Here is a 26,363-nt window from a genome sequence, read left to right on the forward strand (position 1 = left end):
GGAGAATTTTTGTTTCTGAAAGGACTTCAAAACAGTTGAGCAGGCAAGGGGGCTCAGGAGTTTTTACCACGAACATCTGCATATGTGACAAATGATTTCAAAGAAGGAAATAATGTCAGCAAAGAAAAAAACACGGAACAGAAAGAAAAGAGGACTGGGGAGAGAATGTGAAGGAATGCCCACGTTTATGGGCAGAAGGTTGTGGAGGAATCAGTGAAAGAAATAAAGAGGAACAAACCAGAGAGGAAAAGAAAAATACGTAATATTACAGGAGGAAGGGGCTATATTAGGTATAAAAGACAGACAACAGAGTACAGAGGATGGTTACTGGAAAAAAGACTTTGGCTTTCAAGTGACAGATTAACACAGCGCTTGTTCACAGTGCCAAATTCCAAATGGTTAAGATGAAGTTACAATGAGCAAGTGAAGACTATTCTTTGAATGTGAGCTGTCATTTCAGTTGGTTTTAAATGACAATTTTCCCCGTCCTCCCACTTGAATCAAGTTTTTTAGTTCATTACCAGATAGAAACTCTTATTGGCAAATAGTTTGTACCCAGTATGTTAAAAGAACTTTATCACATACTTCAGTGAGATGACTTTCACTCTCAATTTAACATTATTAAAATATTTCCAAATTATCTGAATCATGAAAAAAGAACTCAAAACAAACAAACAAACAAACAAACAAGTAAAGGGAATGGAACGAGAATAATGAGCTCCAAATTTCTGAGTCCTCTTAGCAGGACAGTCTGACACTCAAAGAGAGTTCTAAGTCTTCCAAATTCTCAGCAAGCCCTTTGGGCTCCAGGCACTGTGCAGAAAGTGTCAAGAAGCTTGCCTTGGCATAGGCTGTCTTACTTTGGAGAATATCAAATGAATGGTGTTGGCAGCAGACTATAACATGTGGTTCAATTATTTTGGTCCCCATGTTTAAATAACTAATATTGCCATCGTTTTTAGGACCTCTCCTTACTGTGGTTGTATTTTTAATGTCTGCTATACCCTTGCTTCTGTGTAATTTCATCAATTTTCAATTTAGTGCTATTTTGCTTAAGTTTTACAAGACAGCACTGACTTACATCCCTTTTAATTCTGACAATCAGTGCAAGAAACATGATAGCATATGTGTGCATGTGTGCATCTGTGTGTGTGTGTTTATTTTGTCTTGTTTTGTTCTGCTTTACAATTCTTGGCCTGGGTATAACTGAGTTCATTTGTTTCCTTCATGTACATCACATGCATTCATTTAGTTACGCCTTCCCATCTTGGTGGGGAAAATTAAGCAGCCACTTTCTAGTTCGTGCAGGAGCACGTGACCTTACTTATTTCTGTAATGGTAATAGTAATAATGACATCAGTTCAATGACTAAGTGCCCTTTCCTCTTCCTCCCTGTTGCCCAGTAAGATGAGTATTGTTACTATTATGGCTGCTACTGTTATCCTATTTTACAGATTTTTTAAAAAAGACCAGAGGTTAAGTGGCTTTTCCAAAGACATTAAGCTAGCCAGCTGAAATTTGGAAAAATTCCCCTAGGAATTCTGTTAGGAAGCCGTAGTGCTGCAGTGCTGCTACAGATCGACTGATTCTCTGAAAGGCAGCTCGGAGGGGTCAAAAGTCAAGAAAAAACAAAAGCCATAGCAGGTTCTAAACCTAGACAGCTTCCCCCAATCTGATCAGAATGTGAGGGATGCCAGCCAGACCCACTTCAAGCCACTGGAGAGAAACCATTGAGAAGACCTCCACTTTGCTGATGTCAGTGGGCACGTGGCGTCACTTAGATGCAAGGTGATGGGTACTGGGGACTGTATGGTGGTTACCATGAGAAAAAAAGAGAAAAATAGGATCTATGCAATAGCATTCCCTTCTATTTGGGGCAACGCAATAATTTAATGGGAAAGAGTAAGAGAAAGGAAGAGGTGTGTGTGTGTGTGTGTGTGTGTGTGTGTGTGTGTGTGTGTGTGTGTGTGTGTGTGTGTGTGTGTGTTTTCCTTGTTGACAGTGAATTCTCCCTGGCAGGGAGGCAAGTAAAGTCAGAGATGAAACTAGTGTACTACTATGTGCGTGCCTTTGTACCCATGAACTATCATACTTTGGTTACTCAGAGTAGCAATTGGCATCAACAGAGGGTTTGGGTTTTGCTATGGTTTTAATGAACGTAGAGTTATATCCATGTCATTAGAATATAGAATAGGGAAGAATAAAATAAAGGTCCATGTTTCCTCTTAAGTCCACACTGTACGGATATTGTGTCCATATTGTATATTGTAGCGCATGGTCTGGTAGTTAAATATGCAGGCTCTGACACTAGATCGCTTAGGTTCGTATTCTGGCTTTCTCCACTTACTGCTGTGTGACTTGTACAAATTGCATAACCTTTCTGTGTCTCAGGAGAATTATTGTTTTATCATTTATAAAAATAAGGATGATGTTAGGACTTGCTCCAAAGGCTGCCGAGAGAATTAAAAAGTTAATTCAAATGAAGCATTTGGAGCAGTGCCTGGCATAGAGTAAATAATCAATAAATGGAACCTCTTACTATAAGCTGATGTGTGCTATAACTATTTGCAAGCCAGTTTAAGGAAATAATATCTGAGAATCACTCTTTTCTCCTAGTCCTGGGAAGAAAGAACATTCTTATTCCACATGGTAAAGCATAATATGGAGAGCTAACATTTTTTAGGAGATATTTGGAGGGATCCACCCCTTTAAGAAGTCTCTCCCCCTAACTGTGATGCTTTGTTTTGCCACTTAATGCACTTATTCATTCATTGATTTTAATTTGTTTGCTTTAGACAGGTTGGGACAGTTAAAATGTTGCATGATAATGAAATATTTAAATTTGAGCTATTGTGTGTGGCAAATTATAATACATAAGTAGAATCACCCAATTAAATTAGCCGCTGTGATATATCTTAAAGGATATCTGATGCGTATTTGTCCCTTTTATCTAACTATGGAAGAGAGATGTGTAACTTTTAAAAATATTTACTACTTTCGTGTTTTGCTGGTTTTATTTCTACATTTATTTGAAGCACATAGATAAATCTAAGCTAGTATTAAGATCCCCAAATATAGTCTCCTATTCAGGTTCATTGGTTGTGGATAAAAGTTAGAATATAATAATTCTGTTTTTAGTGCTGCATAAACTGAGTTAAAATACAGCAATTTATATCTGATACTGAAATCCCTTCCGCCTTAAAGGTTTCTGATTTAACTTACCATTACTAAGACAAGGATTCATGGGATGAACTCTCCCTGAGGACCCTGATTAGATGTTGGTGTTATTCATGGCCTTCCTTCCTTGATTCGAACCCAAAGAAGTGGGCAATAACCCAAAATTGTTAGCGTGAGAGACTCATTGGGAAGCCACAATTTAAAATATTTGGATGGTGACTTTCCTCCTGTGGACAGATGTTCCTATCAAAAAAAATCTCCCATATTTTATATCAGTTGACCTCTGTGTTTGGGAGAATGGTTTATATTTATCCTAAAAAAAAAAAACACCCAACAATTAGAGATAAATATGTTGTTCTCTCATTCCCAGAAAGTGGGGACAGAGAAAGAAAAAAAGTAACTTCTGCTTTCCTTAAATAGTAATACTAAACTTTTCTTATACGTTCCATATTTAATCTTTCTATGTAATCTTAAAGCAATCCTACACAACACAAAAATCTATCTATTAATTTTTATTAATTTTGTTTTGAGGGCTGCTTCAGATTTTTTTTAAATATGACTGAATAAGAGGAATATAAATATCGTATAAATCTTTTCAATGATTGAATAATTAACTAGGAGCAGCTTTATCTCCTTTTCATGGATGAGTACAAGTGACTAGAGGTATAACGAAATAAAACGACTTAAAAGGGCATTCAGGGAGTCACAGACAGAAATAAGATTGTAATCCATTTCAATGTTACATCAATACCAAAGAATGAACAGCCAGAAGAGACTGAGTCTAAAATAGTAAATATATTGAGTATGATAAAGGCCTCTATAATTTAACAGATCATTTTAATGTACACAAAACGATTGTGCAGGGAAAAGAAGAGGAAGCAGCAATATTCTCCTAGAACAGAATACATGTTACCTTTCTGTTACGTTGCTTTCTCTACTTTAAAAATTGTAAGAGTTGAAACATCCCAGGAAGGAATATGTATCAGAGGGGAGCGCTAAGGAAGACTGTGGTAGGGTCAAAGTCACAGATGGAGTGAGTTTAAGTAACCTTGTCCTTTACTCTCTCTCCTCTAGCACAGAAATAAAATGATGGATACCCCTACTTAGATTATCATTAAAATACTTTGCTTGCTATTCACGAGGTAACCTTCACTTGTATCAACCGTCAATTCTCTACTATCCACAGTGAAAGAAAAGAAGTAGTGTAGTGTAGATTAGTTCAAATATTTTTTTATTTTGAAACATTTAATTTAAAAACTGATTTTCTTTCCTGATTATGTTTAGTGTCAGTTGATGTCCAGAGGAGGTAGCAAATATTTATCCTCTAGCAGGGGAAAGTTGGACTGGGGTTTTAAGAAAAAAAAAAAAGTCATGGATAATTTTAGAAAGTGAAGAAATCACCTACAGAAAATAGGGTATATAGTTTTTTCAATGAGCATATTTATGAGTGTTTTTGCATGCCAATAGATACAGCATTTTTATTAAAGAAAATGCAATATACAAATATGAGTGTTCTCTAAGCAACGTCCTCAAGCTTCTGTTTCAATGTATGTCAGGCGTTCTTTTCTCACAACATAACTTCATCCAAACCACCGTCCTTCAAGCATCAAAGTTATATCAGAAAATAATGGAATCTGAATTTACATTACCAGTTTCACCTTCATTTTGGAGACACATGCCAGGAAGCTTATCTACCTTTAAAATATAATCATTTTCCACAGTTCTCATCATAACTTTTAAAAATATTTCAAAATCATACAGCATTGCGTTCAAATTAATCTGCCAGTCTAAGACGAAGTAAGGGGTAAAGACTAAAAGAAGCTATTACAAACACATGCAAAAGGTTTTTCATTCTCAAAAAAGAAAAATCACTGTTCATTTCAAGGGTAAATTAATTTTATAAATTGCTTTATTTTTTAAAAATCTGTCTTTAAGGTGGCCTGTAAAAATTGATACCTCACGCTCCAGAGGTGATGTTGAACAACAATGTACTTGATCAGAATATATTTAAGTGCATGATATTGAATATTTTGTTTAATAATACTTTTGATTTAGAAAATTTGCAAGTCTCTTTAGAAATTGAGATATATAAATATTGTTATATATGTTAGTAACAGTCCTACAATCTAATTTATCCCATATACATATAAATACACACACTACCTTTTAAAACACATTAATAATAGATGCAAAAGGAAAGTCAAATTAAAACATTAATGTGAATAATTCAGCCAAATAATTTTTGCTACTTCTGTATCGATTCACCTGCATGAATTCAATTTTCGATGTCAGTTTCCAATCATAACTCATAACTGCGTCTTTGAAAGCAAACCTAAGAATGAGAATTTTAACACCCCTGGAGAACAGTTCATTTTCTCTGAGCGTCCTCTAAATCTTTCCTGAAATTCAAAGGCTACTCCTCCAGAAGTGATTTACAAATGATTCACCTTGCTGACAGGACAAGTAGAATTCCTACTAATTAGAATGTTTTCTTCATATGAAATCAGCTACAGAGAATCAAGAAAACCCTGGCGCCAATTTAGTCTCATTTTCACTTTTGTAGGTTAATGAATTATTAAATTTCTTCAGTAATTTCTTCTGCAATCGCAATAAAGTTTTTATTTTAATTCTCTATTCTGAAAGTAAATCAGGAAAAACAGACCATTATTCAGTTTTCACTTAAGGAAAAGGAGACCAAAGACTAAGTTTCTGATATGCCTACTTGAAGTTATATCTTACAGTCTCTGGTTCCTGTACCTCTGAAATGCATACAGTTCAGTATCATCAATCAAAGATTGGGGACGGGGAGACAACCAGACTTAATAGGCCTAAGGATGACACTACATAATTAGCTAGTTTTATCAGTTGGCATCTTATTTACAAATTTTCTCAATCAATCATGTTATGATGGATAAGAATGCAGTTCAGCTACATTTTACTTCTAAAGTTTTTCTCCATAAAAGGATGTGGCATCTTCCGTTTTGAATAGTCTTTCTAATTTCCATTCCATTATTGAAAATAAGAGTACTAAGAATTTTGGTAACCACATAACTAGTGGAAGAAAGAAGATAAAGAGAGCCATAAATATTCAAACAATTCCTCTTTCTACTTCAAAGAAGAAAGATTTTTTCTGTTTCTTCCTTCATAACAGTACACATTTTAGATCACCCAATAAACAAGTGAGAAGCTAGAATATACAAAAGATAATCCTTTTATTTCCCAGCTATCTTACTGAGTCAACTTAATGTTTCAATTCTCTGTTACCATTGTCTCTAATAAGTTGTAATTTTCTCACAAACCCAATGTCAAATTTTAAGGATCCTGTATTATAGTTAAGTGAATATAATGAAATATATTCCATAGGACCACTAAGTTATGGAAAGCGTACAAGACATTCAACTCAAAAAAGAAAAAAAAATTCAACTCATTTATAAAATAAATCAATCTTCAACTTGAAGACATGCAAAACAGAGTCACAACCTCTTTAAGGAGCAGATATTTGGAGAGATAGAGAAATAAGCACACCTATTTTATACATATTTATATACAGATATGCTACCAAAACATAAAGGGTAAGCCAGGTGCTGGGATGCATCTCACAGTCTAACCCATGTAACCCTATGGCTAGCGGCAGTGCTGACATAACTGATAATTTGACTGAGGAACATCAGGTGTTACCCAATGGTGACGGAAACAGAAAGCCCTTTGCAGAAACTCACAGAATGTACATGGATTAGAGTCAAAAGGAACCTCAAAGATTATTGGGTCCATCCCTCTGTTCTTGGCTAAACTAAACCCAGCTCTTTTCAGCAACTGATAAGGTTGAATTTGAAGTCAGTAGCATTAGAAAAAAATCTAATGACTTGGACTGAGAGCATCCTTTCTTTCTAATCTTTGACCCATAACATTATGGACTTCTAAGACAAGTCCATTCCTATTGAAAATGGCAGGGTGTTTCCCAAGGAAGAGAAAAACGGAATGAGAGTGGTCTTGTAAGTGTGGATGGAGATATGTACACATGTGTGAGAATATGCACAGGACATGTATGCATGTAGTGTGTATGCAGATGTATAGTTTATTTCTCTTGAGACTTAAAAAAAAAATTACTGTGGTTGCAGGCTTTGTATTCCTTTGAGAGGATAGCTGAAATGTTTGACATTTCAAAGCCCAGGAAGCATTCTGGAACTGCAAAACGAGCAAAACTCTCCCCGTGAGAGGGCACTAGGGGGCCAAGCGGAGCAGAATCTTCCCTCGCTGTCCATTCAGGACAGCCTTGGTTGTCAACCTTCGCTCTGCCGCCTGCGCTGGGGGCAGGGGCAGTGGAGGACGCTGGGGGCAGGGGCAGCGGAGGACGCCGAGAGCGTGCACAGCAGCTGCAGCAGGATCCTCTCATAAAACAAGGAAACCCAGGATCTGTGGGGCAATGAGCCGCCTTTATGGGTTGACAGTTGTGCTGTGGCTGTGCCCGTGCTGCTTGGCAAACTGGCTTTCGGTTTTGGCTTCGCAAAAAAGGAGCGGAAGGGGGAGCTGTAGTGGTTCCCAGTGCCCGCAGGGCCCCCTCTCCTGGCCGCTGTGTGCTGGCCACAGTGGGTGCAGAGTGTGCGCACTCGTGTCTCTCTGTGTCTGTTTGTGTAACTGTTTGCATGACTGTCAATCTATCTGTCTATGTGACAGAGAAACAAAGATGCTCGTGGAAAGTTCCCTCTGGAAAATAAACCTCGGGAGTTTTCCTTGCTATTTCCCAGGCACCCTGGTCCTCCGTAACTATGATACTGCTATTGTCGCTTCGTTATTTTGTTTCCTCCAGGATGATTTATATCCAGGAGTGAGAAATGCATGTTTATTGAAGTTTTCTGTATGTGACCTTACTTCATGGAAATGAGAAAGTGGCTGGGAAGGAAGGAGAACCTGAAAAACAGTAAATTCCCTCTTCGGATTGTGAAATGAGACAGTTAAGAGCCCAGAAACTGGACTCAGACTGTCCGGATTCAAATCCCGCTCTGCCACTTTCACTAACTGTGTGCCGTGGGCAAAGAGCTTCTACTCGGTGCCTAAGTTTGTTCATTTGCAGGATAGGGATAGTAACAGCGCCCAGCTCATAGGGTTGTGAAGATTAAATATACGTAAAACGCTTAGAACAGTACCTGACACATAATAGTTGCTGTGTGTTAGCTATTAAGATCATCCTCGACATCCACTGTGTTAAATGTGGAGAAGGACCATTCCGGCCCTTTCCCCCATCTGTACGCACTAGATCTCCATACATGCCCATCATATCCCCAAGCAAAGATGAAAAAGTACCCTCCCCCGCCCGCTCCACACCCTCCAGCACTCGCAGTCACCCAGCCACCCCCACCAGTGCAGACGTGCATCTGCGAACCCCTCCCCAGCCGTCCTGCGCGCCACACCTGGGGGCGCACTCGGGGGCAAAGGCAAACGAAGTGTCGGAGAGCGCCGGTCCCTACCTCTCCTAATGAGGAGTGCATTGGGGGTATTTTCCTACCTGCCCCAGGTTTTTGCCCTTCTTACTGCCGCCGAAAGCCAGTCCTTGGTATGTGCCCGCAGATCGATTGGCGGCCTGGGCTGGCGTCTCCCCGCCCAGAGAGGACTTGATGGAGTTGAGTTTGGCCCGCGAGCTGCCGAACTGGGAGCTCTCCACCATCAGCACCGCGGCCAGTAGGAGCAGGCAGCGGGAGGAGTCCTTGCCCCGCATCAACGCGGCCATCGCCTGGCGAGGGGTCCCCAGGAAGGGGCAAAGCCCGCAAGGGTGCGGGTACAGAGGGAGGGAGGACCCCAACACGGGGTCCTACGCGCGGGGCGCCGGGACTCGCAGACTCTGTTTCCCCCAACCCCACTTGGCTTTGGGGGCCCAGCACCGTGTGAACTCAGTCTCACGCCTCAGACCGGGAGGGAGCGCGACCCAAGCAAGACCTGCTTCTCCGCCAGGACAGGAAGTTCTGCAGTAACTGGAAGCAATCAAAGGCGAGGCGCCTTCTTGCCAAGGAGGCGTGACCCGAGGTGCAAGAAGCCCCAGCGCCACGGCCCGCACCGCTTCCTTTGCTCCTTGCCCCGCACCTCCGAGGTCCCGCCCGGTTCTCCGCGGTCCAGTCCTCCTCCCAGCTGCTCAGGAGGTCCACATTAGTTCCTTCTCCTTCGGCCTCTGTTGCGTTTTCTCTCCTCTTTTCCTTCCCTACCCCTTATGTCTCAACCTTTGCAGGACATAAGTCCTCCTTTTCAAAGTTAGCGGGCACTATATGGGGGATCAGGAACCGCCCCCGGACAAGACCCTTGAGGTCTGAGGCCAACCAAGGTCCCGCACGCGCGCACGCACAGGCGCCCCGAAGCGTTGTTCTCCGGCTCACAGCCCTGCAACAGCCAAGCGCTGCCAGGGACGCCGCGATGCCCTGGGAACTGTCTTGCGCTCCACGCGGTCTCCCTCTCTGCGTCTGCTCTCTCATCGCCGCCCCCTTTGCTTTTTATAGCTTCCCACAATGGGTTTTTTTTTTTTTCCCTCCGCCCCCAATTCAATAGTGACAATCACTATCACCCCCCACGTTCCCGCCCCCCTCTTCGCTTTTCCCTGCGGCTTCCCCGCCTGATTCTCCCTCGCCCCCTCCCACTGCCCTTCCACCGGACAGCAGTTGAGGAAATGGGATTCACCCCCAGAGGAACAGGCGGGGTTCTGATTATTCCTGACAACCAGCCACTCCCGAGGATGGAAGAACCTTTGCAAACAAACGGATGGCAAATGTGGAAGTGGAGAGGGGCGAGCTGCCACCTCGCTTCGGGACCGCCAGCACCCCTCCCCAACCCACCTCCAGTCCCTGACTCCTGGAGGAGCACTGGGAAAGCCCTACAGAAGACTGAAAGAAGTGAGCATCTGGGCATTAATGGTCTGTGTATGCTCAAGTTGGGTTTTAGCCTGTGCCTCCCAGTGGATGTGTGAGACTGGTACTGTATTGGTGCGCCAGGGAGTGCCCAACCGATCCAAATGGGACTTTGGGAAGAAAAGTACCGGAGAAGGGGGAAAGATGCTCCTATTCTCCCTCTGAGAGGCGTTTAGGACTTTCTGGTCTCCTCCTCTTCACCCTCCAGTCCCCCTCCCCACCACAGAAGCAGCGTTTGTCTACGTCTCTGAGGAGCTGGGAGCAATGGGGGTCCCCTGAGTACCTTCCGAGCTTTGAACCTCACAGCTCTACCGGGCATCTTTACTGTCCCAGGCAACTCCCCCCTTTGCAAAGAGGAAATCCCAGACAGGAATGAACGGGGCGGCAAGGGAGTCTTGGAGGTTCTGCTTTCTGCCCCTTAGCCTCTGGGAATTACATGCGAAGCCTTTCCTGCGAGACCCGAGGCTCCCAGGGTCCGGTTCGCTTCTGTGGGAAAGAGGCTCAGAGAAGGGCTGGAGCGCGCGGGTGTGCGGCGCTTGGGGGCGCCAGTGGCAACCGCTGGGCAAGGCGACGAAGCCTTGCCGGAGACAAGAGATGAGGGCTGTCCCAGGCAATCTCTGGGACTGGAGATGTTCAGCGGCAGTAGAAAGCCAAGGCTTCCAAAGCAACCCAAGCGCTTAGGAATTTGTTGCATTTCTCCTTCTCTGGTGCGCTAACATCTGTGCACAGAGAAATCGAGGCTGTGCAGTACAACTTGACGGCTAACAGCTAGGGGAGGAGGCTGTTCTTTCTAAACACTCTCTAGAATCTTCAGACATGAGTTCCTCAGCTTTCACACCTGATCCTGGCACACACCAGCACGGACAGTGCGGTATACCGTCAACAGTTGCTAGGGAGTGACTCCTTTCTTTTCCACCAAAAGGGCTGAGGTAGGTCTAAAGTGTGAATTTGTAGCTGGGTTCCCGCAGGCTGCACCAGCTTTGCATAGTTCTCTGCCCTGTTCTGTCTGTCTGCCAGGAATTCTTCATTTTCTGAACGACTTTTTTCTATTTGAATGCACAAGCAAGAGGTGATTAAAACTTGAGGAACCCTCAGGCATGTTTTCTTATCTTTGGATTCCCTTGTGCTTCCACAGGGTAGAGATTTTCAGGTTAAAAAAAATTTTTTTTTTTCACTTTTTAAAAATGTGCCCAGGAATGGATTTGTAAGGATTTGTAAGCATTCCAGGCACTAGTGGAGGGCAAGGAAACTGACTAACTTACACTCTACAGATAAGTACTTGGGATTCAATGCTTAGACTTTACACAAAGGTGTATCTTTTGCCTTCATTGTGATTTGCCAAACAGAAAACATGAGAGAAATGGAGAAAATTAAGTTAGGAGCCTACTGGTTTGGATATTTTTCAAGAGTATTTTAGAGCAAAAGGAAAAGAGAGCTAAATATGTAAGCAAGAAATCACTCTACCTCCACTTGAAGAGTGTCGGAATCCACCAGCTGCTGAAGAAACAACTCCAATGAATCAACAGAAAATCTGAAGATACTTTGCCTGTTTCTGTTGGTTCCCTCTTTCTTTACCACCAACCCAAATAAGATACCATACAGTCAGAACCCAACTCCTGTCATATGCTAAAAAGAAATAGTGTACAATTCAGCATATGTACTCTCAAGAAACCCTTCAGCTCTAGATGTCAGGATAAAGAGATTATCTCGGAGGTTCACAAAGGACCCTACAAGTTCCAAAAGCAAACTTTACAAATACAGTTAAAAATCAAAGTTCACATGAAAGTTACTTTCACAAACATTGTCCCTTTTCTATAAAACAAAATCACGCTATGGAATCAAATGCTAAAACATATACAACTACACCTTAGGCTAAAAAGGAAATAAAAACTAATTTCATTCATGGTCCAAATGCTCTCTGTAACATTGTATAGAAGACAGAAACAGACACACGTAACCCATATGCGGACAAGTAGGTATGCGTGCACAAAATCAACTAACTGCAAATAAACATAATCCTTTGGATTACTGTTTTAATCCCACATGTGTTTTCTCATGTGTGTTTTCATAAGTATGAAGAGACAAGCTTCATATTCTACTTGGAAAAATAGATTTTTTATGCCTTTTGTATAACATCATTAGGGAGTAAATCAATAAAAGCAACACTGTACAGAAGTAAAGATAGGGTCCTCTTGTCCAGAAGGAAGTGCCTCTGTGGACACTTTCTCCTTTGGCCATCATTTCCCACTTCTCTTTGCTCCTCAGCTGTGGGGTGATTTCAGTTCCATAGAAAAACCACAACTGACTCAGCAGTTTCTTCTGGGTCCTGGTTTCCTTCTGAATACTTAGGGCCAAGGTAAGCTAAGTGTACACCTCATTGCCTTATTCTTGTTTTTCATCCTATTTGCCCTCTCCCTGCATTAGTAACCACTTCCCACAATAGTGTATTTATCAGTTGTTCATTTATTCACTGTATATTTATTAGATTTAGGGCCTTGAGGATACAAAAGTGAGTAAGTCAGGGCCTCGGCCATGGAGAGTCTTATGGTCCACTGTGAAGGCCTTGACTTACTGAAATCTGCCTCTACCCGTCTCAGGAGCTGCTGCCATTAGCCTTCCTCTGTTCTCATCCACCACTGAATTCTGCCAATCTCAGTCTCTCACAGGGTATCTGGAGCTTCCAAGCTGGATTGAATTCATATGACTATGGGAATAAAAATATTAGGAATGTCCCCCAGAGTCCTTCCTTTTCTCATAAGTTACATGTACGTTTTAGCAGCACACAGGGAGACAATATTCCCACATCTGTGGTTAAATGCAGAGAAATGACACTAGATGTGGTCATTTGGGTCATTTTAGGTAAGTAAGAAGTACGGTACTCTGGCAAACTTGAGAAGGGACGTTAATTTTTAGTAGGTCCCATAGGCCCACGAATCTTCTTGTTCACACAAGATGGACATGAAACATCTCCATTATTTTTCGGTTTTAAAGGATTTGGAATATATGGTTTTGTGTGCTTCCTCTCTCCATGGTAAACCAGCCTACCTGGTCTTCTATTCTAGTAGGACTCACACTTTGGATCTTATCACATGAGAATTTTATGTTTCTCACTGTCTAAGGGAAAACAGTACCATGTGTTAGCATCAATTACATTTTAAATAATTTGTGATAAATGAATATTAGCAATGGTATTGTGAACATTTTTAGTGTCTCTTGATAGGACTAATTTACATACAAGATATGAAAAATTGCATCTCCTATTCTATCCCTGCCATAGTTTCACCTGTTAACTCTCTTCCAACTTGATCTCCTGGACAACAGGTCCAGTGAATAAGAAAAGACCTCGTCACTCACATTTGAGGCACTAGCTGTGTTTGACCCAAACGTGCACAAGTGAAATGGTTCAAGGTTATTTCAGAGTAAATCAATCAGAAACATAATTTCTTAGCCAGTGGCTTGATTTTTGATCCTTGACATATCAGTCATCTTCTCAATACTTTACCTGCCGCCCAAATGATAGAAACTTACTGAACAAATCCCTCCCTTACAGACTGAACCCAACTAATAAAAAGCATGCAAATGATAGAGTCAGAAACTCAGGGAGACAAACTTCTGTTGATTCTTGTGCATATGGGTGACCTTAGGTAGAACTGAAATTAGAAATTATCTCCAAACGTTTAACACCAAACCTTTCCCTTTATGATGCACAGTTTCTGCTTCTTCTATACACTGCATATCCTTCTTGGTGGTCCATATACCCCTACTGCTGAGCTCTGGCAGGCTGTTCCAAGATTCATTTTTGGAAAGAGTACTATACTTGGTGGTTTGGAAAATATGTTTAATTCTTGAGAGAGGCTCATTGCAAGAAATCTCATCTTGAACAACAAAACACACAACTTTTAGATAATCTAGACCAGTAGTTTCCAAATTCTTTTCCTTAGATCTCCAGGGTTCTGTAGGAGTCTGACAAGGAAGTTAGAACTGCTGTTATCTTTGACAGGACCTCATGGGAGAGGGCTCCTGCAACATGAATTTTTAAGTGTCTATCTTGTTACTGTTTTTATTTGGGGGAAGGTTGTGTTGGTTGGTTTTTTGGCTTTAATCAACCACACAGATTTGGATGCAACAATGAGTTGGGCAAAATACTCTATGAGTACTCAACCTGCCAACAAGATGGATTGATTTCTATCCTGCTATTATTGCAGATTATTGCCAAAATAAACATTACTCAGATGGGGAAACTATTGAAAATCTGACAATTTTTCTAGTCAGATATGGTCATTTGAAGTAAGGCATATTAAAAAATGGTAGGGTAGGGTATTTAATCCAGTCATGGTAAAATGTGTTTGTTCCTGGTCAGTTATCTGAAACTATGAGTAGTAAACATAGAAAAACTTCAACTATAAAACAAATTATGGCACAGATTGAAAAATAATGGGAAAACTATTGGCACCAACTAAGGAAATATGTTCCTAAGTGGCAATTTTAAATCTGTGTTTGAAGCATAACCCTGCTTGCTAACAGGGAATGTAAATTGTGTTTAGTTTATTTTCCAATGATCATTCGGCAATAGATCGTACCTTTTGATACTGTGGGAATAGGCTCCAATGCTCAAAAACATCTTGAGGTATGAAAAACTCAAAGTATTAAAGTTCAATCAGTTTAAGGAATTTTAAAGGTAACTGGCTTGGAAGATATAGTAATAATAAAAAAATAATAATAACCAAAACATACTGAATGCTAACTCTGTGCTAAGCTTGTTAGGTACTTTACATGTATTGCATGTATTATCTCTTATTTGTATGCCTTAGTTCATGCCTTTAAAACAATGTCCAGTATTAAAATAATACTGAGCAAAGAGTAACTTGCAGCACGGCAGGCCCTCATTTGTACTTACAGATGCCCAGTTATGGCAACAATGTGGAGTGCACCTAAGAAAAGGAGAATTCATCCAAAGAAAATGGAGGTGGCTTTGCATCACTGCAGCAGGACTTAACACTGATTCCTCTAAAAGAGCCAAGATAAATCACTTGATAAAGGGCTACAAATAACACCAAGAATACAAGTAGATGAGTACATATATTGCAGCTTCGACCAATATAGTAAAGCCTCTTGGAAGGTGAATGATCATAGAGTAGAAAACCAAAACAAGACTCTCTGCTGTAAGGATGGTGTACTCACCTGCCCAGGCTGATATAACAAAATACTAGAGACTGGGGGGTTTAAACAACAGAAACGTATTTTCTTACAGTTCTGGAAGCTGGAAGTCCAAGATCAAGGTGTCAGCAGGTTTGGTTTCCTCTGAGGCCTTTTTCCTTGGCTTGCAGATGGCCTTCTTCTCACTCGGCTATCCCTCTGTCTTTGTCCAAATATTCTCTTAGTAAAAGAATACATGTCATATTGGATTAGGGCCTACCCTAAAGACTGCATTTTAACTAAATTACCTTTTGAAAAACCTCATCTCCAAATGCAGTTCCATACAGAGGTACTGGGGGTTAGGGTTTCAACATAGGAATTTGGGGAGGGGGCACACAACTCAGCCCATAATAGATGAATTTATAGACAGTGCATATAAAACATTTGAGGAAAGAGTAACATTTCTGGAACTCTGCCAGAGTTCCTGAACACAATGTGGGAGATGTGTCATATGTCCACTTAAAAGTGTTATTTAAAAAATTTTCCTATTACCATTTTACCTCTAACCTGTGTTAATGATATTAACTTCCTCACCTTCTTCTGGGTGAATTGAATATGAATGCAGCTGACTGCATCTGAAAGTGACTGTCAAGTTTCCACTGGGGCCCTGAAAAAGAACACAAAAAAATTCAAGCTATTTGCCAAGAAGATAAGATCATTTCTACATTTAAAAACAGCACTTTGTTAATGAAAGATGGAAACAATAAAATACAGGAGTATATATGATACAAAAATGAAATTGTTGTAGATCAAAGAAAAAGGAAGTGGCCATCAAAAATAGAGATCTAGGGCTTCCCTGGTGGCGCAGTGGTTGAGAGTCCACCTGCCGATGCAGGGGACACGGGTTCGTGCCCCGGTCCGGGAAGATCCCACATGCCGCGGAGCAGCTGGGCCTGTGAGCCATGGCCGCTGAGCCTGCGCATCCGGAGCCTGTGCTCCGCAGCGGGAGAGGCCACAACAGTGAGAGGCCCGCGTACCGCAAAAAAAAAAAAAAAAAAAAAAAAGCAAAGGGAAAAATAGAGCGATCTAGCAATCAGCAAGTTGTTCTGTTACTAACTTAATTTGTCCATTTATTTAATTTGATTTGTTCAATTTACTCAGTAAATTAATAGTTACTTAGAATCACAGTACTTTTAATTCATTCAAGGCAGTGCTAAATATGTGGAAGCAGAGGGAATATCTGATTTCATTGAAACTGCTCATGGAATCATTTTTTAATATATGTGCACTTTGACCACTTAGCTTTAAATTATTAAGAAATCTGAGTTAGAATAAGTTCAAATTTCATTTAGTTTTTTTTTTAGTTGGTCCTTCTGAAATCCATAAAATGTGTCTACAGCCATACCACCCTGAATGTGCTCGATCTCACCTGAAATCCATAAAACGCTATGGATTTAAAATGCTAAAGAATATATGTGCAGATTTGTATATACCTAAGATCAAATAATATCTCCTAGAATGTAACAACTGTTTCCATGTTCTAAAATTGGGTTAGCCTTGTTCTCCAATACCAATGTGTATTTTAATTAACAAGAAAATGACATTCTTAAATATTTGATCAGGTTTGCCTTTTAGGTATCAAAATGTATTATATAAATATAATCTTATCATGTTATAGAATTGTTCAAATTTTTAAGCTATCCTATTGCTCTATAATAGTGAACATATTTTCCCCCTTCCAATTTACACTGGAGCTAGCACGGGAGTCAGGGGTATGCCAACCGGGACGCTTTCTAACATGAAAAGTCAAGATACGTTTATAATCTTTTAAGCACCATTTTCAAGTTCACAGAATTACATGATTTTTCTTCTATATGTCTGCATAATTCTAGGAGTTCACTCATTAAACATGCTCACAATTACAAGTTCTGATCAAAAGTTATTTTTGTTACAGTCCAACACTCTTAATTCTCTTTAGCCAAGTGTAGATACACCTAAGACTGTTAATTTTAAGTTAATTTGTACACTGTCACTCATTTGTAACACGCTTTCTGAATATAGCAGACATGATCAACTGATTTCTTTTCCAGTGGCCATTTGATGTTAAAATGTCCCTAAGGAAACCACTCTAAGTAGTGCCTCTAACTGAGACCATATATATGGGGGATGGAAATTGCAACCCATCATGATATTTTTCTCTGATAAGAGCTCCTGTTAACTGTTAGAAATGGGCTTTAAAAAAATAAGTGATCTTACATAGTTATTATTAGTCTACAAGACTAAGAGAGGTCTAAGTTCATGTAGCAGAGGGCAGTAACACACATATATCCATGGTTAGAAAGATGAAGAGCTAGAGATTATTACAAAGTAACTTTTCTGGAGAAAAGTTTTTAAAGGCCATTCTTGTACCACTATTATTAAATGGAAGAGAACTGACAAACAAATTCATCTACCCCTCTAATGAAGAGGTTGTGATACCTTTCAAATCTCAGATTGCCAAGATTGAAAAAAAATAAAAATCTTCCCCTTACCCAACTATACACAAGGAGCCATCTTCCTTTGTCAAGGTCTATTCAGAGATGCCCATGTGGCATTGAAGTCTGCTGTAAAAACTCTTCCACACCACTCAGAAACAAAGGCAAATAAAGTGTTGCTAGCAGTCCCATGAATGTGCAGAATGCACTGGAAATAAACAATACCTGCTTAATCTCACTTACCACCACTTTATCCTCAAACTTTCCCTGGCTACCTAAAAAAAAAAAAAAAAAAGGCAACAAAATCTGAAGACCTCAGTACTTAACCCTCCTTTAGTTCCTCTGACTGCTCACCGCTGTAAAAATATTTGCATCTTTTTGTCTTGAGTTTTTAAAAGGTTATTTCAACAAACTGCTTCCCCCCTTACTCACTCTGTCCTAACTTTACCGTTTGTTTTACTTCCTGCAATAAACCACAAAATAAAGCAGCCCCTGACACAAGGGGATAGACAGTGTTATTCGAAAAGTCTGTAGGTAAAACTATGAAGGTAGAGTCTGGGAATACACGATGGAATAGTTTTTAAACTAAAGATACTAGGATAACAAAACCAAAAAAACACAGATAACATCTACAGTATAATTGGCAACATGGTGAGTGAACAAAATCATCAGTAGTTATAAGGCCCACACAATATCAGTTTCCGTGAAAAAGATGACAGTAAGTCCCCTACATATGAACGAGTTCTGTTCCAAGAGCACATTCATAAGTCCAATTTGTTCATAAGTCCAACAAAGTTAGCCTAGGTACCCAACTAACACAATGGGCTATATAGTACTATAATAGGTTTATCATACTTTTCACACAAACAATACATAAAAAACAAACACAAAAAATAAAACATTTTTAACCTTACAGTACAGGACCTTGAAACATACAGTAGTACAGTACAACAGCTGGCATACAGGGGCTGGCATCCAGTGAACAGGCAAGAAGAATTACTGACTGGAGGAGGGAGAGGAAATGGGAGCTGGTGGAGCTGAAGGATCCTCAGCCATAGGAGACGGAGGGCAAGCTGCAATCTCACTCCCACCTGACGCTGATGGTACAGGGTCTGGTTCCTTGCTGGATTCAATTCTATCTACCCTCTTGAAAAAACCGTCCAGTGATGTCTGGGTAGCAGCTCTTTTTTTCTTGTCGTAGATGACACAGTAGCACTGGATTGCATTCTGAACGCACATTCGCATCTTTGAAAGTTCGCAACTTGAAGGTTTATATTTAGGGGACTTACTGTATTGAGGGAAAGCAATGGAGCTCTGAGAACAAGCACAACCTCAAATCTTTATCTGGTCCTCATTGGAAAAAACCCAACCAATCTGAAAATAGTATACCAAACCAGGAGGGAATGGGTTCTGCAGGCTCTAAATCAAGGAACAAAGCCCCTCAATGAAGGGCAACTTCCGGAAATAGAATCCAAATTGAGCAGGCCAAGAACAATCAGGACAAAAGAAAAAGTCTAGATAAAAATGAGCAAAGGGTGGAAGTGGATCTCAAAAATATGAGGCCATTTTTAAAATCACTCTGTAAAAACAACAGAAGAGGGGCTTCCCTAGTGGCACGGTGGTTGAGAGTCCGCCTGCCGATGCAGGGGACGCGGGTTCGTGCCCCAGTCCGGGAAGATCCCACATGCCGCGGAGAGGCTGGGCCCATGACCCATGGCCACTGAGCCTGCGCGTCCGGAGCCTGTGCTCCACAACGGGAGAGGCTACAACAGTGAGAGGCCTGCGTACCACAAAAAAAAAAACAAAAAAAACAAAACAGAAGAGGGAGTACTAGAGCAATGTAGCTAGAAAAGTTATTTTGGCCCAACCCTGTCTCTAAGAGCAAATTAAAACTTATTTGAATTAAAAATGAGCAACAAAAGAGGATTGTGGCCCAATCCTATATAAATTCAATATGTAAAAAAAGAGAATAAGGATTAGAAGAGCATCACTGCCTGCAAGCAGAAAAAATACCAAAAACCAAACAAGCAAACAAAAACAATACCCAGTAAACACATAAAAAGAGTAACCTAATATTCCAGAACACACTAAAGGAAATTAAGAAAAAAATTGAAGCTATCAAAGAACATCATATGTCAGAATTTGAAAAACTCTAATAATATGTTTCAAGAAAAGAAAGATTTGAAAAGATATGTAGCAAGAAAAATCATTTCAGAAATGAAGCCTGAATGAACCTCCTAAAGGGAATCTTTAGGAGAAATATCAGATGAAAAGGAGGGACGTGGATAAATCAAGAAATAAGGAAAGAGATCAAAAGAGTTCAAGAAGGGGAATTCCCTGGTGCTCCAGTGGTTAGGACTCTGAGCTTCCACTGCAGGGGGCTCAGATCTGATCAGAGAGCTCAGATCTGATCCCTGGTCTGGGAACTAAGATCCTGCATGCCATACAGTGCGACCAAAAAAGAAAAAGAAAGAAAGAAAAAAAAGAGTTCAAGGAAACTAATAATAAATATAGAAATAGGAAAAGCTGATTCAACATACTTATAATAGTTTTCCCAAATAAGAAACCTAGGCAATGGAACAAAACAAACACTAAATAATTTAAGAAAATGTTCTAAAATAACATGAACCGAAAGATTTGAAATTACATATGATAATGTTACATAGGAGAAAGTCAACCCAGAATGGACAACCCCGTAACATATTCTAGTTAAACTACTGAACTTGAAAAATAATATCCTTTGGCCAGTAGGCAAAAAGATCATGTCACTTTCATCAACCATCTTTTATACTAGGAGATAATTAAGTAACATATTTAAGACATTCAGAGAAAGAAAATGTGAACCGAGGATTTTGAAACCAGGTAAACTGATCTTTATGTACAAAAGTTCCAGACAAAATGGTTTGTGAATCTGAGGGGTCAGGGAATATTATCACATAAGCCCTTCCTTAGAAATTTACCAGAAAATAAGATTTAGAAAACCACAGTGACTGGGGAGATATTGAAATAAAGAGTGGCATTAAAAATGCAATTACCTGTAGAGCCTAGACTACAGGATGGTTGGTCTTCAGTGAGAGACACAGTATTATATAATGGCTATATGCAGTAACAAGTAACAGAAGAGAGAGAGAGAGATAACAACACTTGTGAATATGGATGTGAAGAAATCTTCAATAGTCGTAGTAAACAAAACAACAGTCCTTTTAAACAACATACCATGACTAAATGCGGGTTTATTCAGAAATGTAATGTACTTAGGAAATCCATTAATATGCTCCATCAGTGTAATAGGGCTAAGAGAATAATATGATCACCTCCATAGATGCAGAAAAAGCATCTGGCAATAATCAGTACTATTCATGTTAAAAATTACCCAACAGAATGGGAATTTATGAAGATATATTCAGTTGACCCTTAAACAACACAGGTTTGAATTGCCCAGGTCCACTTATACATGGATTATTTTTCCAATAGTAAATACCATAGTACTACAGGATCTTGGTTGGTTAAATCCTCAAATATAAAGGAACTGTGAATACAGAGGGCTGACTATACATTATACTCAGAGTTTTTACTTCACAGGGGGTCAGTGCCCCTAATCCTTATACTTTGTTCAAGGGTCAACTGTCTAGGTCTAAGTCTAGGCCTAGGTCTAGGTCTAGGTATATATATAGGTTTAGGTCTCGATAAAGGGATAGAGATAGAGATATCATTACAAAAGTTGGAATCTTTACTTAATAGAATCACTTGATGCTTAAATGAGAAAGTCAGAAGTAAGACGAGGATGATCACAATCTCCACTACTATTGAGCACTGTGCTATTGGTAATAGTCATCAGCTGAGCAACAGAAATCAATCAGGCATAATCCATAAGAATTGGAAAGGTTAAAGTAAAACTACCTCTATTTGCAGATAATGTTATGTATCTGGAAAACTAAAAAGAAAAAAGGAATTTACTAAAGAATCAGTTTTTAAATTTAATGTTCAATCATCTGTAGTCCTTATATACAAGAAAAAATTGTTTAGACATTATAAAGGAAGTTTAGACCCCATGTCAATTGCCAAAATCTAATCATACAATTCTTAGGTATAAACATAACCTGATATGTACAAAAAATATATTTTTGAAACCTAATACTCCTGAAAGATTAAAAAAAAAAAAGTGGACTTAAGCAAATGGAAAGTAATACAATATTCTTGGAGCAGAAGACTCAACATTATAAAGATGTCAGTTATGCCTGAATTAATAAACTTAGTATAATCTCAGTAAAAATACATCATGTTTCTTTGAAAGTTGTTTTTAAAATTCTTTGGATTAAAAATCTTTCAGGAGAGTAAACAAGAAAGTTCAGGAAAACTCTGAGAAAGAACAGTAGCGATTAGAGAGATGGAGATAAATCTACCAGAAATTAAAACCTCTAAAAGAGGCATTGGTTTGTTACTGGCACATAAACAGACATACAGGCCAACATGATACCACAGAAAACTCAGGAGTATACCCAACTGCATATGGACATTTAGTATATGATAGAAGCAGCAACCCAAATCAGTGGGCTAAAAGATGATTAGTTTAACTAGATAATATTTTTTTAAAAAGGTAAAACTGAATCTATTCTTTACAGCCTCACAGATAAATTCCAAATGGATCAAAATTTTAAATGTAAAAAAAATAATAAAATAATGCAAGAGGTAAAAAGAAAACATGGATGAATTCCTCCACAAACTGAATTCCTCCATAACCAGGGAAATGCTCTTCTGACTTAAAATCCAGAAGTAATAAAGGAAAAGATTAGAAAATTTGATTTCATAAAGATCATTTTTTCATAGCAAAAATCACTATAAACAAAGATAAAATATTAATGACAAACAGGAAAAAGTAATTGGATCTTATATCAGAGATAAATGGTGACTATCCCTAATGTGTAAAGAGCTTCTAAAAGATGGAAAAGTAAAAGTCAAACAACTCTACAAAAAAAAAATAGCCTAGAGATACAAACAGAGAGTTTAGAGAAAAAAAGTCAATCGGCTTTTGAAAATATGAAAAAGTGCTTGCACATAATAAGAGAAATACAAGTTAAAACTACACAAATATATGATTTCTTATCTATAAGACCGCAAAAATCCAAATGTTTGATAATACCTCTACAGCAAGCCTGTGAGAAAACAAGCACCCACGTTGATGGGAATACAAAATGACAGTACCCCATATGGAGGGGAATTTGGCAACCTAGTAAAACTACACATGCATTTTACCTTTGACTTAGTGAGTAATCCCACTTTTAGGAATCTTTTCGAAAGATACACTAGCAAAAATACACTAACACAGGGTGTTTACTGTAGCACTGCCTGTAATATCAAGGGTTTGAAAAGAATCTAAATGTCTATAAGTAGAGCACTGGTTGAATAAACTCAGAACATATCCACAATGGTGTTCTATGTATCTGTAAAAAGGAATAAGTAATATATTTAATATATTAAATGGAGTGACCTCCAAGATGTATCATTAAGTGAAAAAAGGCAAGATGGAAAATTGTGTACTATCATTTAATTAAGAAGGGGTGGTTACAAATATATATCTGTAACTGTATCTCGATCTTCCTTTGCTTATGATTTAAAAAATAATAAAGACAAATCAAGATACATATAAAATGGAGGACAGGAATAGGGTGGAGGGGACCATGCGTAGTAACTAGCTTATTATTTTTCGAAAATGATAAAAAAAGAAAAAATAAGCATTTATTCTGCTTTTCCTAGTCTCACCATACCTCAGGGTAACCAAATAAACTATCAAAACATTTTCTTCCTATAGGGGTTAATAGATGACAGAATTAGAAGATCATCACCACTGCAATCCTTAATGAGTTATGGAATCTAGGCAGTCATCATCAGTGTTTGACATTACAGAAACTGAGACAGCCAAATATGATACGCTGCTCGATGGCAGTACACATTACAGTGGACCCTAGAACAACATGGGTTTGAACGGCACAGATCCATTTACAGACCAAGTTTTTCAATAAATACATACTACGGTGCTACGCCATCTGAGTTTGGTTGAATTGGCAGATGTAGAACCAAGGATAAGGAGGGCTGACTGTAAAGTTACATGTGGACCTTCAGCTCTGCAGAGGGTTGGTGTCTCTACCCCGGGAGTTGCTCAAGGGGTCAGCTGTACCACCTATCAAGCTGTCTTGCCAAAAAATTGAATCTGAATTCGATCAAGCCTCTAGATTGAAGTATGAATTTTCAGATATATAGGGAATGGAGGAACATATTAAATAGCACGACGGGGATGAAATCGGTAGAATCCTGATCATGTGCAAAACTCTATTTAACAAATGGTTCCATTTTTATGAAGCACAGCAACAACAACAACAAAATGCAAGGAAAGAAGGATGACAAAGGGAAGATAATTAAGACACATTAAAAAATCATAATGCATGGATATTTGGATCTGATTTAGGCAAACAAATTGAAAAAATTATATGATGGATACTTGATAAATTTAGGAGCTATTGTTAATCTTTAAGGTATGATAATGGTTTCTGTAAATGAGTTTTCTTAGACAGTCCTTATCTTTTAAAGATACACACTAGAATATTTACAAGATGAGATAGCTTTATGTCTGGGATTTGCTTCAAAATAATATCAGGGATGGGTTTTGAAATTATTGAAGCTGAGTGATGTATGTATATGAATTCATTATACTCTTCTGCTTTTTTAGTTTTGAAAATTTCCATAAATAAAAGTGACAACAGCAACAGCAATAAAAATTTTAAGGCAAAATCTCCAATTATAAAAGCAGGTGGCCTTTGGGGCAAAGTATCTTCATGAATATTGATTATATCGTTTTATATTCTTCTAAACTCTTCAAGAGAACAGAAAACACTGAAACATTAGAGATGTAACTTAAAGTCCTCATGAGGAATTAACCTCTTCTAAATGCTTCTGCCATGGCAAGCTGGCTTCAGTGCCACTATCCGTTTATATTTCTTACCAGGAGATATATCTAAAACAAGCACGTTTTGACTTTTTTTAGGTGGCATCCAATTTCAACAATACTTTTTGTTTCAATAATAACACTTCAGACAACGTTTCCTGATTTAGTTTGGAAAAAAAACAGTGTATTCAGATCTCAAAGTGTTGTATTTTACAGTATGGAATAGATAACTGTAATGCAGGTTTAGAAGCTAGAGAAGAATAAAAGAGACTGTCCCATCAATAGTTGTATAAGAAGATAATTCCTATACAAAATAATGCTACTGATAATAGAGTTTACCTTTGAGAGTTAAGTTTTACAACTGAATTAAACTTTTTAAGAGGAAGTTAAGTGTCCACTGAGTGGACACTTACTGAATTGGATGCCTAGACCCCCACCTCTTTCTCAGAGAACCATTTTCTCTGAAAACAGACTCCCAACTACAGTTCTTTTTTTTTTTTTGTATTGTATGGTATGTGAATTTTTTTTTATTTAAGTATAGCTGATTTACAATATTGTGTTAATTTCAGGTGTACGGTAAAATGATTCAGTTAAATATTTTTTTCAGATTCTTTTCCATTATACGTTATTACAAGGTAATGAATATAATTCCCTGTTCTACAGAGTAAATCCTTATTACTTATATATTTTATGTACAGTAGTTTATATCTGTTAATCCCATACTCCTAATTTCTCCCTCCCCCTCTCCCTCTCCCCTTTGGTAACCGTAAGTTTGTTTTCCATGTCTGTAAGTCTGTTTCTGTTTTGTATATAGATTCATTTGTATTATTTTTTGGATTACACATATAAGTGATATTATGTAATATTTGTCTTTCTTTCAGCTGCAGAACAAGGTTTCTGGCAGTCATATTGCTACAACACCATCTGCCTCTCTGGCCACACAGTACTTAGATTTGGTGTCACATCTGATCTAATAGGGCCAGTGACCCCCTTCCTTCCCTGTGAAACTTGGAATTAGCACTAAAAATAATAGTCTAATTTTATGTGTGTTCTTCATAAAGAAGATGCAAACTCAGAGCCTGTGGGTAATATTTTCTGTCTTGTGAACAAGAAGGAAAGAAAGTTAGTCTTTGGTGAGAGATTGATGCAGATGAGCAGAACGAGGTGGAGAATGATGGAGAGAGGGGTGATGTTAAAAATGCGAGATTAGGTTTCCTTTGCTGTGCAAAAGCTTTTAAGTTTCATTAGGTCCCATTTGTTTATTTTTTATTTTATTTCCATTGCTCTAGAAAGTGGGTCAAAAAAGATCTTGCTATGATTTAAGTCAAAGAGTGTTCTGCCTATGTTTTCCTCTAAGAGTTTTACCATATGACCCAGTCATCCTACTACTGGGCATACACCCTGAGAAAACCATAATTCAAAAAGACACATGCACCCCCAATGTTCATTGCAGCACTATTTACAATAGCCAGGACATGGAAGCAACCAAAGTGTCCATCAACAGATGAATGGATAAAGAAGATGTGGCACATATATACAATGGAATATTACTCAGCCATAAAAAGGAACAAAATTGAGTTATATGTAATGAGGTGGATGGACCTAGAGTCAGTCATACAGAGGGAAGTAAGTCAGAAAGAGAAAAACAAATACCGTATGCTAACGCACATATATGGAATCTAAAAAACATGGTACTGATGAACCTAGTGGCAGGGCAGAAATAAAGACGCAGACATGGAGAATGGACTT

At 38.9% G+C, this 26,363-nt stretch overlaps 1 protein-coding gene across 1 annotated transcript in view; it reads right to left on the bottom strand.

Moving 5' to 3' along the window:
* The window catches only part of DKK2 (dickkopf WNT signaling pathway inhibitor 2), a 96,815-nt gene extending 87,913 nt beyond the window's left edge, over positions 1-8,902 (bottom strand). Inside the window, exon 1 of the mRNA XM_060011826.1 lies at positions 8,681-8,902. Coding sequence (XP_059867809.1) covers positions 8,681-8,902 — 222 coding nt within the window. The remainder of the gene's footprint in view (positions 1-8,680) is intronic.
* Positions 8,903-26,363: the final 17,461 nt, after the last annotated feature.

The sequence above is a fragment of the Delphinus delphis genome, chromosome 5, assembly GCF_949987515.2.
Source record: "Delphinus delphis chromosome 5, mDelDel1.2, whole genome shotgun sequence".
Classification (NCBI taxonomy): domain Eukaryota; kingdom Metazoa; phylum Chordata; class Mammalia; order Artiodactyla; family Delphinidae; genus Delphinus; species Delphinus delphis.